Genomic DNA, 17743 nt, shown 5'->3' on the forward strand with positions numbered 1-17743 from the left:
ACTTTTGAAACGTGCATCAAACCAAGAAGCATGACGATCATATGATTAAATATATCAGGAAACATTGAATGAGATTTTCTTTCTTTTAGAAAGCTTTGGAAATGCACTTGAGAATTGAGGATCAGGAAATAAATAAATAAATGATAATAATATACGATATTCAAGATAGGCAGGCAGATCTACCTGTAAGAATTGCCTGATCAACACGTAATTGATCACCTGGCATATCAATCATTCTCATATCCGCTGGAATTTTGCAGCCCACTATTTGTTTCACACAAAACAAATGAGTCAACTTATTAATGCTCCTGTTTGACATAACAAACCACTTTTGAGAATTTGAAGATTTCCACAAGATAAATGTGATTAACGTACCACTAACTTCAACAATATCCCCAGGGACAAGGTCTGTTGCGGGTAAGATTGAGAAGCAACCTGAAGAGTGTTTAATATTCAAAATAAGTGTAACCAATGATGAGAAAAATTAAATGCTTTTAGCACTAGAATGTGACCATTTGAGCAAAAGGGATCGAACAGCACTAACATATAACAAAGCTACAAAAATCTCTCTTCAAAGATAGCCAATCTAATCATAAGTGTATCAATGACACTGAAAGATTGATCAGTAACATTATTTCCAAAAATGGCAAGTCAGCACAAACAAAGATATAAAATTTCAAAATCCGAAAACACAAATCAATTAAGTCAAAGTTTTAGTAGCATCATTGCATACATTGACATTTATCATGTTGAACATTAGAATGTTTGCTTTACCATTTCGCAGCACAGTTGCAACATCAGCTTGATAAGCACGCAACTCCTATAAATGGAAGGGAAAAAAATGTTTCAAATGAGCCCCAGCAGCACAGGATAAATAAAATTTTCTAACATCAACAAGAAGAAAAAGTAAAATGTTGGGGAAATTACATTCCTTTGTCCTCTGCTGCAAGAAAAGTGAGAACTAAAGCCAACTTAAATAGGCCAACATTACTCAACACAGGCAACATATTTTTTTCTTCGCAACGCCTTTTAATGATCAAGTAGTGTATAGGTGAGATAAGACATTCAGAATATTTTCGCTTCTAAGGGACAAAATAACATTACATCACTGTGATTAAAACCAGTTACTCAGCCTTAAAACTTCTCTTTTCTAATAAGATGTTGATCAGTCTCCACAGTTGAACTGGAAGTTGCTGAATACAATTGATTTAAAGAATGAGCACATTCAAATAATTTATAGTAAAATTTCAGAGTGCATTAAAATATGAATGTAGTTCACATACACATTTTTCGAGATTTTAACACAGATGCAGTTATACTTTGTAGAAATGTGTGCCGATATACAATGACTGCTGACAAACTAGTTCACAAAACTAAATAGATAACTATCAACACACACGCAGGCACTGAAGGTGTGCATTAGGCACAAAGGAAATCTGTTGATCAATCAGGAAATGGGCAAACTGGGGTAACTGGTCATTTAATGAATGCAAGGATCTCAGAATCACAAATTTATGGGAAGTTAAACAAGCACGAGGCATCACATATCAATGGAAATAACCATAAAAATATATGCGCTTGACAGTATGAATCCCTTTCCGCCAGCTTGATCAAACATGAACTATGCCTCCCTGTTTCCCCAAGGGAGAGTTGAAGGCTACAAAATCCTTACCATCTCAATCCAAGTTTTCCTTAGTTTCCCTTCCTGCCACCTCCAACCTCAATCAAATCACTCTTCCCCACTGGCATGCTATTTAGTCTATGTTGCAAAAGTGCAAACCATCTTATTTTTCTACAAGTGTTATGTTTATTTCTTATTTTAAGAGTTACAACACTTATCCATCTTAACATTTCTTTTTAACTAGGTGCATATTTTTTGTATCTGCTGTTTCTTAGGTGCCAAACATCAAATACAAAATTCACGCAAAAGATTGCCATAAATCATCCAAAGCCTTAATTGAATAGTTGGTAATATTTATTTGAGCATCCTCACATTAGATCCGACAAACTTACCTTGAGAGCCTTTTCAGCATTTGTTTCTATAATTATGCCCACAGCCGCATTTGCAGCCAATATCATCAAAATAACCTGTAAACGCAATTAAACCAGCATTCCATATTAAAAATTCATGGCCAAGAATAATATTTGACTATACAAAATCATCCTTAATAGAACATCATACGTAACAAAAATATCCTTACTTTTTAAATGTGTTAATACAAGAAAGAACTCTTACATCGGTCTATTTAAGGCAATGATCGTATTCTTAACATACATTTTGATCATTTAAAATATAATAACTTTGTATGCTCCAAGGAAGAATGTCTTCCTAAAACCATAACATCCAAGCCAAAAACTCCTAATTTTGATGCATGAAATTTTAATGGAATTACATCAATTGCAGGAAAAGATTCATATAACTGACCCCACCTAGTGGGACTTAAGACTTGGTTGTGTTGTTGTTGTTGTTGTTTGTTGATGTTCATGTAAAGAGAAACATATCAAAATACCTATCCAAAAATTTACCATTAAAAGATCTATAATTCAATCAAAAAAATATTATTTGCACTCAAAAAAATTTTAAGCAAATGACCTAAGGCCAAAATGTCTCTCCAAAGAATTCCACATGTTGTGATACAAAAGGGTTGATTTGAGAAATTTAAATTTTAAACCATACAAGAAAAATAATATCCCATCCTATCTAAATCAAAGTCAATTATTTGACTCCATTAAATTCACATCTAACCTGTACAGTAATAAAATAATTACAAATTATATTTGTAATTCTACAACACCAACAACAACAAACAAGCCTTGAGTCCTACTAGGTGGTGTTGGCTTCATAAATCCCCCTTCGGCCATTTTATACAATCTAGGACAATATCCTTCGACCAACAGAGGGTAATCAAATCTTTACGTGCTATCTCACTCCATTTTATTCCAAGTCTACCCCTTCCCCTCCTACTACCACTAACATTACCAAGTTCACTCCTTATTTGGCCTATGTTGCATGTGCCAAAGCTATCTTTACTCTTCCCTTATCTTCTACAAGTTTTATGCCAAATTTACCAAAAAAGTGTTCATTCCTTAATTTATCTTTTACAATAATAATTTTATCACTCATCCACCTTAGCATTCTCATTTCAACAAATTCTATTTTTGGATATATTTTTTCTTTTTCTTACTTTTTTTTTGTCCCCTTTTTTTATTTTTGGAAAAAGTAAGATTTTCTTTTTCTTAGTTACCCAACATTCTCAACCACATAGCACAGCTAATCTATTGGCTGTCCTATAGAACTTTCCTTTTAATTTTAAGGGTAATCCACAATCACATAACACGATGAAGCACTTCCCATTTTACTCAACCTTCTTTAACTCTCTATGTATTACATGTTTTTCAATTTCTCCTTCAACCTACATATAGAAATTAAATCTTGCATTTTTGTAAGTGGGGATATTTCGTGCTTATGTGGACAAGAAAGGCCAACACCAACTCGCGGCATTTACTATTTAATCATCTACTATATTGAAAAATTCATATACGCTACATGTGCATCTTATAAAATTAGATAATTAAAACATTCTCTATAAAAACACAACAGCAACAGCCACAAACAACAACAATCAAACCTCGGCAAGGCCCTATAAATCCTTTCCGCCATTTCATATAATCTAGAGCAACATTCTCAGAATGCTAAAACGTGTTGTCAGGTCTTTTCGAACTACCTCAGTCATAGTTATTCTAGAATTAATTACACATGTTAGAATTATTCTAAATTTTAAATTCAAAAAAAATTCATTTGGTACTAAATTTTAAAAGTGAGACATATTATTCATATAACATTACTATAAATAGTGTTTACTATTGGTACTCTAATTTATAAACCTAACTATGACAATGCATTATTAATTTGTTAAAAAAAAAAATTATGTGTGTGTGTATAAATGGCACTAAAAACAGAGATTTTAATTCTACTTCCATTACTTTAGTGAAGGATTGGGTTTCCAAGTTGCTGATATTCGACCTATCAATCTAGTCACAAATGTTTACAAAATTGTTGCAGAAGTGCTTGTAGATAGGCTGAGTAAAGTGACAGGAGATATTATTTCTAAGGCTCAAAGTGCTTAGAAATAATGGAGGATATTCATAGGAGGAATAAGAGGGGGTTATATCTAAGTTGGATTTTGAAAAGGCTTATGATATGGTCAATTGGAATATCTTGGTTAAAATATCTCTAATGAGGGGTTTAGGGAGAGGTGGCGGGGTTGGATGAGGGGGCTTTTGTCTAAAGCTTTCTACTCGATCATTATCAATGAGGAGCCTAAGGAGTGGTTTAGAGCTTCGAGAGGGGTTGGGCAATGGGATCCTCTATCAACTTTTTTGTTCATTCTAGTCATTGATAATTTGAGTAGGTTGAATGATATGGCTGTGGATAGTCATATGAAGGGGATCGAGGGTAGTGCAGTTGTGGTCGTGTCTCATCTTCAGTTTGCATATTATACTAATTTTTTCTTATATGATCAAAAAGAGTCCTTTTTGAATGTTCGCACAATTCTACAGAACTTTTAGAAGGCTTCGGGTTTAAAAATAAATTTGGGTAAGAGTGGGATTGCGACTATTGATCTTAGCCGTGCCAGGTTTTGCAGCAAGCTTCCTTAGCTGGATGCGGCATTCTTGAGTGGCCCTTGGTGACTAGATGGGAGGAAAGGTGTTTTATTTTCTCTAAGCAATTGTATCACTCTTATACAAGCATGTCTCTGTGGTATTCCCTCTTTATTCTTTATCCATTTTAAAATTCCAGTTGGGGTAGATAGGAAAATTGATAAAGTAATGAGAGATTTCATATGGTCAGGGGTAGAGGAGGAGAAAGATCATTTGATTACTTGGGAGAATAAGTATAGATCTAAGGTGGAGGGTGGTTTGGGTCTTTGGAAATATGGTGTCTAAAAACCACTGCCTTATTCAGTAAATAGCTGTGGCATTTTCCTTTTGAGGAGCATTCTCTTTGGCATAAAGTAATAAAAAGTCAAGAACTTGGCTTACGTTCTAATGGGTGGGATACTAGTTGGGATTTAAGATGCTCTATGGAGTGTCCTTGAAAAGTATTTCTCAGATTTATCCTTTGATTATTCCTTACATTTATATGTTGTGCGCAATGGACCTTGATACTTTTTGGGAAGACATATGGGTGGGGAATAATGTGCTTTCCATTTCAATCCCTTGTTTATATCATCATTCTCTAGTGCAATGTCATTACTTCCTCAATTCAAAAGGGCCTACTTCTCATTGAGATTTTCCTTTTCATAGGCCTCTAAATGATAGGGAGTTGGAGGAACTATCTTCTTTGTTGGTTCTCTTGGAAGACTGTCATTTCTCAAGTGAGAAGGATAATCGAAGACGGGGTTTGAATTTCTCAGGTTTCTATTCTTCAAGATCTTTATTTGAGCATCTGGCCAAATCTTTTAATCATTTTCCCTTCATCATTTCATATAGACAACTAAAGTCCCCTCTAAGATCAAGGCATTTGCTTGGTTGGTTGTTTGTTTTTAATAGAGTTAACACCAACAATCTGCTGCAGGGTAAGAGGCCTTTGAAAGCTTCTCTTTTTTTCTCATAAGAAAAAACAAAAAAAAAAGGTATATTGGATCGAGAAAGAGAAGTTACAACCTAAAGGGGCAAGAAGTCCACCTGGAAAAAATTAAAAATTAAAAAAATAAACAAAAAATAAAATTAACGGAGAAAACCCTTTTTCAATCCCTTTCAGTCGTAATTCACTACGGACTTCAAATTTGCTAACTCCCACTGTCCCTTCTTCACTTAGTATTTACCCCCATCATAGCACACTTCAATTCCTCCACCATCACACATCTTTAAATCCAGTTTATCCATAATATGTTGAACTTCTAAATCAGAAATCACCTCCACTCGTATAGGTAATATTCCATCCTAGCACTGCAGTTTACTGCCCAACCCATTGTTTTCAAAAATAGAAACCCCCTCCAATCCTTCCAACAGGGGTGGATGTACATATGAAAAGTCCCCAAGTACATCACAAGAGTCAAAAACATATCCATATTGTTCCTGAATCTCATCCAACAGCAAACCCCCAAAACAATCAAACTCAATAATGTCATATTATATTTATTTGAAAGATCTCGACATTTCTTAACCTCCTTTCCTTTGCTAACTCCATCACTAGCTGTATCCTTCCTCTTAGCGTGTGTATCTTCCACGATACTCAAATCTCCTTCAGAATCTCTCCTTAAAATCTTCGGCCCTATCTCACTGGAATGCTCTCTCTTCACATCTTGTAGTTTCCTCATTTCCGCACTCATCAGAGCATCCTTTCAACGAGCATACACCCTAGGACCATCAGATTTATCAGGTTTGGAACCTGAAACATCATGTTTCCTACCCAACCAGCTTCTTCTTTTTTATTATTCTTGCAGACACCAGCCTCTAATCCCTCTGAAAAATCAGAATCAACAACTAATCAGGCTCTTCTATTTTTATCTTCATTTTCGTCACAATCCATTTTCAAAAACAAAATAAAATCGTCCTGACTATGCTCTGAATGTTGATCCATTCAATGCTCATCTTGGAGAACTGAAAGGTTTTGAATTTCATTAGCAGATGATTGAAGAATATATTGCTTCTGTGAGTTTTGGCTAGGATATTGGTCCTGCACTATAACATGATTGGACAGGGAAGGGGCCAGGTCGCCCTTATCCTTGCAATGGCCTATTTAGAGACAAGATGCATCTGTGAGAGCCATGGGTGAGAAAAGCCTTTTTCTGAATCCAAAGAAAAGTCCATAGCATTATTGTCCAAACATTTTCAATTAAGTGGTCCAACTTTGTTCAAAAAGAGGCACCTTCTTTCTCACATAGCTGGACCAAATCCAAAATAAGGAACAGACGACCCAGTCCAGACTTCTTTGCCCCTTCGTACATGAGTGGAACCCTAGCCACCTCCAGATATTTGGTTTTTGTGTTTTGACTTTTGAAAGCTCCAAATCCGCTTCGCATCTATTACATTGCTCTTCCTCTTAGGAATCACGAGTAAGATATTTTCTATTTTTAGGGAGGATTGAGTTTGTCCAGATTCATCAGAGAAATTACCACCCTCTCTTTTTGGAAAGAAGAGTTCTGGTACTTTGTGTTGGGATAGGATTTAGTACTTGGCCTCTCCCGGTCTTTTGCCAGCTGGCAGTTTTAAATGGGGTGCCTTTCTCGGGTATTCAAAAAGACTGGAAGGCGATTTTATTTGATTGTGTTCTAGCCTATTTTGGTTTCTTCTTTTTATAATAAGATCTTTTTCTCCTATATGTACATTCTTTCCTCTTCAATGATTATATCTTCTTTTTCCATTAAAAATATATTTTTTCTAAATATTATTCTCTTAGAACCAAAAATGCATCATATGTGACAATTTTACAAGTGTCAACCCACTCAAAAATTTAAAGCAGGGGATTTGTTTATGTATCCCATCAATCCCAGCCTGACAATGATTAATCAAGAGGTATGGTTTCAATTGGAAGACAATTATGGAAACTTAGCAAATTCCTGTACAGCTACAACAGTGACTTATGGGAACAAACACCGTTGTACCAACTACTTATATACACATTTTTTTGGGATTAAAAAGGAAATTTATTAAGAAAGCAGCAGAGCTGCAAGAGCTAGAGGACAAGATGTCCTCCAACAAGTAAAAAGAACAAAACCAATTACAAAAGAGCTGCCCCCATTCACTTCTCAAATCACTCAATGGCATCCTAAACACCCCCCCACCCCCCACCAAAAGCCAAAGCCCAAAGCTAGAAAAATCACTTTATTCCATAACAATAAGAAGGCTGAGTTAAACTTTGAATATCCTAGCATTCCACTATCCATAAAGTTCAAAGAATAGCAATACCGAGCACAATTCCACAACACGTTCCATCAATTTTCCAAAAACCCCAAAATTTCATCAATATAAAATCATTCCCTGCCTAAAGAATCACCCACATCTCACCAGCAAAGGAGAAAAAGCTTACTCCAAAGCTGCCTGGCCACTAGACAATGAAGCATAAAAGCCCATTTATCTCAAAAGAAGCTAAGCGTAACCACACCAATATCCTGCAACAAAGTCCTTGGTGTTCTTTTCAGAAGAAGGCAAGAAAAGAATGTCAAATGGATACAAAAACAACCAGCAGCAGAAAATACATAAAATTGCCAGGAATTCCTAAATCTCCTCACACCGGAGACACAACATTTTATATCTTCTGCAAGGCTAAAAACAATCTCATCTCTTCTAGCAGATGAGTTTTCAAAAACCATTATGTTTCTGAATCTCCGGATGTGATACACAGTGGCTGCAAAAGTGATGCAGCACAAATGTGTAAAAGAGTCAGGATTCAAGCTGCAGAGTATAAATTTCCTTTTTCCAAAATCATTACCCAGTTATGAACCTCCAAAGCTTGGAGGGGCTTCATCCTTCCAAATAACATAATGCAGAGGCAGAGGAGAAGGTATAGGGGATTTGTTAAATGCATTAGAAAATATTTAGAAGTGCAAGTACCAAAACTATCCCCTATCCAAATGCAAATATTCCTCCTTGAACGAAGAACAAGAGGATCCAAACATACCACTAAATAACAAGGCCTTCAATCTCTCTTTCATTAAGATTCCGGAAGAAACGGAAATCCAGGGAAAAAAACGAAACAATAGGAGCACTATGTATCTAGGAAAATCTAAAAAGATAGGAATGACACCTGACAAAAAATTTTCTCCAACCCAACAATCCCCCCAAAAGCAAAACAGCATTGCCATTTTACTTATGGACCTTAAAACAAGTAATGAGATATATCAAATGAGATTAAATTTGGATGGCTCACATGAGTAGCACCAAAAATTTCCTCTGACATACCACACATTACAATTAAGACCATACTTACTCTTGATAACCTTGTGCCAAAAGGAAATTTGTTTCTAAGGCAAACCTCCACAATCATTTTCCCACTAAAGATATGCTTTTAGACACCAAAGTCCCAGGTCTTCTCTGCTCAAAACATCCCCAATTAATAAAATGATCCCCCTCTTACCACACCATTCTCCTCTCTAACCTCTCATCTACAAGAGGGATTCTTAGACAGATATTCCCCATACACGAAACAGTGTCTTCTCTGCTCAATTCTATACCAAAGTTGAGCACAGTAAATACCATTTTAAAAAAGAAAAAAAAAATTAGGTTATTTGAGGCTTGGAGCATGCTGAGGGAGAAATGCAAAGGCCTTTGAACTTTGAAGGTATTGAAACTCCTTTAGAAAGCTGAAAGGGAAATAATTTCTTGTTTTACAGCTTTGGCCGAGAGGAATGTTTAGCTCTAAATTTGGTTCCTTCATAGATTTTGTAGGGAGATTATTCTTCAGCTACTAATAGGTTGTAATTAGTTTTTCTTTAGTCTTCTGCACAAGGGCCACTCCCCTTGGATACTCCTGCTTATGTGAGGGGAAATGGCAGCTACAACTTTTAGAGAAATATGAATGAGCATTAAAAAGGGGGGAAAAAAAAACTTGTGCTTAAAAATAATTAACAAACAAGATATCAAGATTAGACATGGTATCTTACAGAGGGCTCCAAAAATGCTGTTAAGCCTGTCTCTCCATCAATCAAGGCCAGAAGGAATGAAACAAGAGCAGCAGCAATCAATATCTTAACAAGCAAATCATCGAATTGCTTCAAAACCAATTTCCAAAATGGTGTCTCTGCATTCAGTGAAATGAAAGATACAGGGATAATAATTCAAATCTAAGGATAGAAGTTTTCATGTAATATAACTATTCATCCCCAAAATAGGATGTAATTGAGAGTAGCATGCACTAGCAAAGTAAAGAAATATAGAGAGTGGCTAAAATTATCCATTAGGCAATGGTTCTGTTTCTATGTGACAGAATGGGCATCAGTTTTCAGTGGTATCTTATTCTAATGGTAACGGACGAGCAACGAAGATTCAAATAACTGAAGTTCAAGGCAATACAGAGAGAATTTATGATTCTGACTAAAGCAATCATCTTGCTAAGAAATTATTGGAAAATGAAAACATCTAGTGCAAATACACCTCCAACAAAAATTTGCAATGCAGAATACAACCAAACGCACCCCAAAAATCAACAATGAAATTTCAAATCCATGCACATCTGCAGTTGAGTGCAGCAAACATCACAATATCTGCTTCGTGTGTTATAGAATACAAAGTTGGAGGACACTTGTAGAAGCTACTTCGCAATCAAATCATGTTCAGGTAGTTATCCATAAGCCAGGACTTGTACCCATCATAAGTTGGAAAAGGAGAATCATTAGTCAAGAATTCAGACCTCCCTCCAGCTCCAGTATACACCTTCACTTCCTAGGTCCAAGCAAAATAGTTCCTGCCATTTAACTTTATGGAAGTCATTTGTAGACCAACTAAATCAGTTCCAACAGGAGACTGCAAGGCAACTTGAGCAGGAACTTTTGATCATCCATAAGGCTATACTACATTCTCCCAAGTTACCAAGCAAAATCTCCCAAAAAAATAAAATTGGGGGGGGGGAAAAAGGTAAGATGCTCTGCATTTTGCAGAAGATATGAAACAAACGCTTCAACACATCAAACAAAGCAGTTGCACTAAACTAAAGCAATGATCTGCAGGGCATACACTAACACACAGAGCACTTCATTAATTGAGACTCTTCCCTTAACCCATACAGGAAGAGTCATTTATATCACATAAGCCCAAAGAACCAGCAGCCAACCATTAGGTTACGGCAAACAAACGAACAAGAGTAGAAAGAGTCTGCGTTCTATCTGCTTCTTACACTCTCAGACTGATACTGAAAAAAAAAAACATTTAAAACAAGGAGAGCAGGAAAAACAGAAAGATCAGGCATTAATGCTTTGATCCCATGCTATACAAAAAGAGATCTGTGAACAGTATTGATGAAAAGTAACCGTAAAAAGTATCAATAAACAGTATTTATTTTAAATGGTTATTTAGTCTTTTAGAATTATTATTATTATTGTATTAGAGCTTTGTTAGTAGTGAGTGTGAGTCAGTAAGGGTATTATGGTCGTTCTTATTGTACTTACATATATTATAAATAGAAGGAGAGACCTATCATTCAGTTTAGGTCTTTCATTTTACCCAATTACTCAACATGGTATCGGAGCATGACCCAAACTAAACCCTACTCTCCAGAGCCGTCGCTGGAAAACACCATTCCCACGGCTGTCCTTCCTAGATTCACCTCCATCCAATATTATTTCACAAAACCAACCATACACCCATAAACAGAAACCCCCCCTGACAACTCACCCCACAAAACCCCATTGCTGGAGGAGCCCCCACACGCCGGCCAAATGCCGGCAGGGTCGACCCCACTTGCCGGCACGTGAGTGAATTTCTGGCCACTTTTTTCTTTTCTTTTTGTCCTCTTCCATGCGCTGATTCCTTCTCTAGACTATATTTATCAAGCTCTTAGGTCAGTTTTTTGCTCAAAAATTCAAACTTTTCCGACTATGCACTCGTGGCATTCCGTTAATGTCTGTTCAAGGCTTGTGAAGGCTTCTTTGTGTTCATATGTTCAGTTGTGAGGCTGTGGCAGTGCTATATCTGTCAGTGAGTTGTTCACCTCATCCGTGGCAGTGCAGCACCCAAGGAACGGTTGTTTGATGCTTCGTGAAGCTGTTTATCATTTGTTAATGAGTTTATTGAGTCTGCAACAGTTGGATTTGCTGTTTTTTTTATTCACTATTCTAATTCCTTCCATATACCAAAATATCAAGCTGTTGGGCATGTGTTTTTCGCTCCAAGATCCAATATTTGTTGCGAAAATGCACTCATGGTAATTCATTAGTTGTTGTTCGGTCTTAGTAACGGTCATTGGTGACCTTCTTGGGGCAGTGGCAGTGCTCATAAGCTGTTTTTTTTTTTTTTTTTTTTTGGTGTGGGGCTGTGACAGTGTTGGTATCTTGGGGCTGCATCTGAGGTTGTTGGTGATTTGTTCATGGTAGTTTTGGTGGTTCACCTATCCAATGGTTTCAGTGCTGAGTGTTGCTTTCTTTGGACTGCGTGAGTTTCTTGGTGCTATGGCAGCCTTGTACTGATTTATCTGTGGCTTGTTCATGGTGGGTCACCTTGTTCATGGTTGTTCCAATTGTTCCAGCAATGAATCTTATGATCATTGGTCTGAATTTGTGAATGTTGGGATGGCGTTTGCAAATCCCAAAAGTATGATTCCTTCATTAGTGACTTGTTTGAGTGAACCGGGTATTGTGACTATATCATAGGAGGAGTATTCCAAGTTTCTAATCTTGAGTGTGAGTCCCATCAATTGAACAAACATCATCATGTTCCCTTTGCTCCCTGGGTCGACAAACGGGCGGTTAGTCCTTTCATGCTTGTCCATTCTGATATTGGGGGTCCTAGTCGTGTGACATCAAAGTTGGGGTTTCGTTACTTTGTTACATTTGTTGATGACTACTCTAGGATGACTTGTTATATTTAATGAAAGATCGTTCCGAGTTGTTTGATATCCTTTATGCTTTCTGTTCCCAAATAAAGACTTAATTTGACATGCAAATCAGGATACTTCATAGTGATAATGCTAAGGAGTACTTCAGTACCCAATTCAATACTTATATGACCAACTCTGGTATGATCCACCAGTCCTCTTGTGCCCACACTCCACAACAAAATGGAGTTGCAGAGCAGAAAAACGGACATATTCTTGAAGTCACTCGTACCTTATTGTATCAAATGAATGTCCCCAAAGTCTCTTGGAGTGATGTTGTGCTCACAGCTTGCTCCCTCATCAATAAAATGGCATCCTCTATCCTTGGTGATAAAATTCCATATTCAATTATCTTTCCTAAGGCTCCTTTGTTCTTCCTTCCTCCTCATATATTTGGTTGTGTCCTTTGTCCATCAGTTATCTCCCAGAATGCATAAGTTGGATCCTCGTGCTATCAAATGTATTTTTCTGGGTTATTCTTATACTTAAAAGGAATATCGATGTTATAGTCCTACTTTACATCGATTCTTTGTCTTTTCTAATGTCACCTTTTTTGAGTCTACACCATACTACTCTGATTCCTCGAGTTTTGTTGACCTTGATGAGTCTCTTCCTCTTCCTTGCCTTCTGGACCCAAACCTAGTATCTATGCCCAATCCTCCTACATCTTCATCCAGTTCGAGTCCTTCTCGTTGCTTGAATCATCCCAATTTGCAAGTATACACACGACAACACAAGGGGGAAGTGCCTCCTGTTGCTTCTACTACTATGCCTCTAGTTCCCTCATCGGATGATCTTATTTATCGTGATATTGATCCTCTAACAGCTGTTCAAAAAGGTAAACGCACTTGTACCCAACATCTAATCTCTAATTTTGTTTGTTATACTTTCTTGTCACCCTCTTATTACTGTCTTGTTAGTATATTATCTTCTATTGCTCTTCCAATATCTATTTCAGAAGCCTTATCCCATTCTGGGTGGAGGACGGCAATGGTTGGAGAGATGAGTGCACTACATGATAATGATACTTGGGATTTGGTGGTACCTCTTCGTCCAGATAAGTCTGTGGTTGGTTGTCCCTTGGTGTGCAATGTGAAAGTCAATCTTGATGGTTTTGTGACTCGTATGAACGTCCGCCTTGTTGCTAAGGGGTACACTCAGGTGTATGGTTTGGATAATTCAAACACATTATCCCCGGTTGCTAAACTTGCCTTAGTATGTTTGTTCATTTCTTTAGTCACCACTTGTCATTGGTCTCTACATCAGTTAGATGTGAAGAATGCTTTCCTACATAGTGATCTTCATGAGGACGTATATATGAAGCAACCCCCTAGGTTTGTTGCTCAGGAGGAGTCAGGCTTAGTATGTTGGCTCAAGAAGTCATTAAATGGATTAAAACAATCTCCAAGAGCATGGTTTGGCCATTTTAGTGTTGTACTATTTGAGTTTGGCCTTCATCGATGTGCAATAGATCACTCTCATTTTATTGTCACACTACATCGGGCAGTATTTTGCTTATTGTTTATGTGGATGCCATTGTGATAATTGGTGATGATGATTGTGGCATCCAGGACTTAAAGCTTTTTCCACAGAGTAAGTTTCAGACCAAAGACTTGGGACCATTAAAGTACTTCTTGGGTACAGAAGTATCATGATCTCATATGAGAACTGTCCGGTCACAGAAGAAGTATGTTCTTGATCTTTTAGATGAGATGGGACTGTTGGGATCCAAACCTATTGATACACCCATAGATCCCAATAGTAAGTTAATGTCATATATGGGTGATTTGTTGCCTAACCCAAGTCGGTAACAAAGACTTGTTGAAAAATTGAATTATCTCACAGTCACTTGACCAGATATATCCTTCGCAATAAGTGTTCTGAGTTAGTTTCTCAATTCCCCAAGAACAAGTCACTAGGATGCAGTAATTCGCATTTTGAGATATCTCAAAGGTGCACCAGGGACATGGAGAGGTCTCTTATATCAGGATTGGGATCACATATTCAGGTATATACAGATGCAGATTGGGTTGGATCACCATCCGATCGAAGATCCACAACCGGGTATTGTATCTTTGTCGGTGGTAATTTGGTGTCTTGGAAAAGTAAGAAACAAACTATGGTTGCCAGATCGAGTGCTGAGTCAGAGTATAGGGTGATGGCACACACTACATGTGAACTTGTTTGGCTGAAGAACATGTTGAAAAACTAGGTTTTCCACATTCTCAGCCTATGGAGTTGGTGTGTGATAATCGAGCTGCTATTCATATTGCCTCCAACCCTGTCTTCCATGAGCGGACAAAGCATATTGAAGTTGATTGCCACTTTATTCGAGAGAAACTTGTACAGAAGCTCATTATGACCACTCATGTGAAGTCTTGAGTTTCAACTTGCTGATTTGTCCACTAAAGCCTTGGGAGGTGCTCGTGTGAAATTCATTTGTAAGAAGCTAGGAGCATATGATATATATGCACCAGCTTGAGGGGGAGTGTTAATGGTTTTTTAGTCTTTTAGCATTATTATTATTATATGTTAAGAGTTTTGTTGGTAATAAGTGTGAGTTATAAAGGGTATTATGGTCATTCCAATTATACTTACATAAATTATAAATAGAGGGAGAGGCCTATCATTCAATTTAGGTCTTTTATTTTACCCAATTACTAAACATTTATGAACAGTGTAAATCCACAAAACTACCTTTTTTTGCCCTAGATTATGAAATTGAATCGTGTAATCATGTTGAACTTATATTTGCACAATTATGAATTAATTGTTAATTATCTTATGTTTGCACTCTCTCAAAGATCAAAATTGCAGCACACATTTGGGATTGATCCAAACACATGTGGCAGGGAGAGGATGTTGAATCTTCGCTTCATGAGCCTAAATTGAGGTTTATTAGGGGGAGTCCTAACCCTTTAGTCTTTTCCTAGGCTACTCAAGCGTCCACCACATGTCGCTTGTGACATCTGCTCCTTTTTCGTCAGCCTCAACCTTTACCATGTGTCACCACTTTGGGCAAACAATTTATTATTTTATAATTAATTGACAATTGACATAGCATCCTCTATTAAAGGATGACACGCAACACCTATTTGCCTCTCCCTAGTAAATCACCCCAACTTTTGAATCCCCACTAGCAAATGGAATCCCTCCACCCATCAAAACCCCTTCAACTACAACCATTCACACTTGAGCATCTTGGGCGACTGCCTAGTTCTCCCTAGGCCCTCTCTTAAAACATTCATTACTTATGTAGAAAGCAAATTCTCCTCCCCTTTAGAACCCTCACCCCACCCCCCCAAAAAAAAAACACACACACACACACACAACACCCCTACAAACAATAATTATAAACAGTAATTACAAACTGTGAATGGTTTGGATAACAAGCCACCTAGGTCAGAAGAGGAGAGAAGATAACAAGGTTAAAATAAGGAGAGAACGTTGTAATTGTCTTCTTTGAGAGCACCAACTTTTTTGTTTTTTGGTAAACAACTTTCATATAGTATTAAAATATTTATTTACAAGAACACTTTTATGAATAATGATTTGACAAATAACTACCCTGCTATTATTAATTGCTAGCTACCCTTTCATTAGCAAAACATTTTACTTAATATTCAAACAATCTAGAAAGATAAATTCTCCTAGAAGTTTCTCTGATGAAGGACCTCACATTGTCACACAAGGGATAAACTCTAAAACTCAAAACTCAATTTATAATATTCAACTCTAAATAAAACATCTTACAATCACAACCTTATAGGCCATATATGCTTGTAATCAAGAAAATAAAAATAGAAAACCTAAATAGTAAATACTACTAGGACACCCTCTCTTTCCTAGTAAATAAAATCTATTATGTTATAGAAGGTTGCCTTTTTTGTTTGGGAGTCCACACATGTAAATATTTTAACGCTTGACAATCTGCAAAAAAGGGGGCTTCTAGCAAATAGATGTTTTCTTTGTATGGCTGATGCAGAATCCGTCAACCGCATTCTTCTCCACTGCCCCTGGACAAGGAACTCGGGTAATATGGTTCTATCCTTGACTGGATATCAGTGAGCTGCTGCATATTCCATTCGAGGGGAGATTTGGGCTTTGAAAGGCATCAGAGCCTCCAAGAAGAAGCAAATGGCTTTGAATCTCATACCTCTCGCCATCTTATGGTGTACTTGGAAAGAAAGAAATAAGGGAGCCTATTATGTTATAGAAGGTTGCCTTTTTTGTTTGGGAATCCACACATGTAAATATTTTACCCTTGACAATCTGCAAAAAAGGGGGCTTACAACAAATAGATGCTTTCTTTGTATGGCTGATGCAGAATCCTTCAACCGCATTCTTCTCCACTGACCCTGGACAAGGAACTCGTGTAATATGGTTCTATCCTCGACCAGATATCAGTGGGTTACTGCATATTCCGTTCGAGGGGAGATTTGGGCTTTGAAAGGTATCAGAGCCTCCAAGGAGAAGCAAAAGGCTTTGAATCTCATACCTCTCGCCACCTTATGGTGTACTTGGAAAGAAGGAAATAAGGGAGCCTTCAAAGATACGGCTACTCTGCTTCAGATTTGAAAAGAGCAGTGGATTGCTGTTGTTTCTAGCTGGCTTAGTAGGCAAACTGTTAATGATCTTAATGTAATCCTTGATGTTTGCGACACTCTATAGAGTGGTTGATGTTTTCTACCGTAGGATGGCATCCCCTTGATGCCCTACTAATATAAATTTCTCTTTATTGATCAAGAAAAGAAGACCATTAGGAGACTATGAATGGGTACAAAGAGAGGTGATAGATTTGTGTGAAATGGAAGCATTTCCTAAAGGAATCAACATTCTTTCCTCTGCTTATTTCCCTTTTCTTTATACTCTCCACACCATTTCTTCTACTAATTCTTTCATTTTTTGGGTTTCGGAAGGAGCAAAGACAAGTCTGCTCTGTGGAGATGTGGTCTGTTTGCTGGGTTGTGCAGAATTTGTATGGGAAGACACAATTGCATTTTAAGGGGAATAAGACTTCTTAGATTTTGGTTCAGGATAAGAGTCAGTATTTGGCTTCTTTATGGACTGTTGCAGCCAGCGTAAAACTTTGTCAAATCTTATTATCATGAATTCTCACCAAATTCACCTAGGTCAAGGGAATAGAACGTGTCAATATAAAAGGGAAAGGGTTAATAAGTTAGCACAAGAAAATAAGATTATATTAGCAAC

The 17743-nt window shown here is 37.1% G+C and overlaps 1 protein-coding gene across 1 annotated transcript in view; it reads right to left on the minus strand.

Annotated features, from left to right (window-relative positions):
* The window catches only part of LOC131162437 (calcium-transporting ATPase 3, endoplasmic reticulum-type), a 132256-nt gene that overhangs the window by 102096 nt on the left and 12417 nt on the right, over positions 1-17743 (minus strand). The window contains exons 5-9 of the mRNA XM_058118897.1: positions 9609-9745; positions 2014-2088; positions 775-820; positions 376-435; positions 184-264 (exon numbers count right to left, since the gene is read on the minus strand). Of these exons, the coding sequence (XP_057974880.1) occupies positions 184-264; positions 376-435; positions 775-820; positions 2014-2088; positions 9609-9745 (399 nt within the window). The remainder of the gene's footprint in view (positions 1-183; positions 265-375; positions 436-774; positions 821-2013; positions 2089-9608; positions 9746-17743) is intronic.

Source organism: Malania oleifera, chromosome 8 (assembly GCF_029873635.1).
Source record: "Malania oleifera isolate guangnan ecotype guangnan chromosome 8, ASM2987363v1, whole genome shotgun sequence".
In the NCBI taxonomy this organism is placed as follows: domain Eukaryota; kingdom Viridiplantae; phylum Streptophyta; class Magnoliopsida; order Santalales; family Ximeniaceae; genus Malania; species Malania oleifera.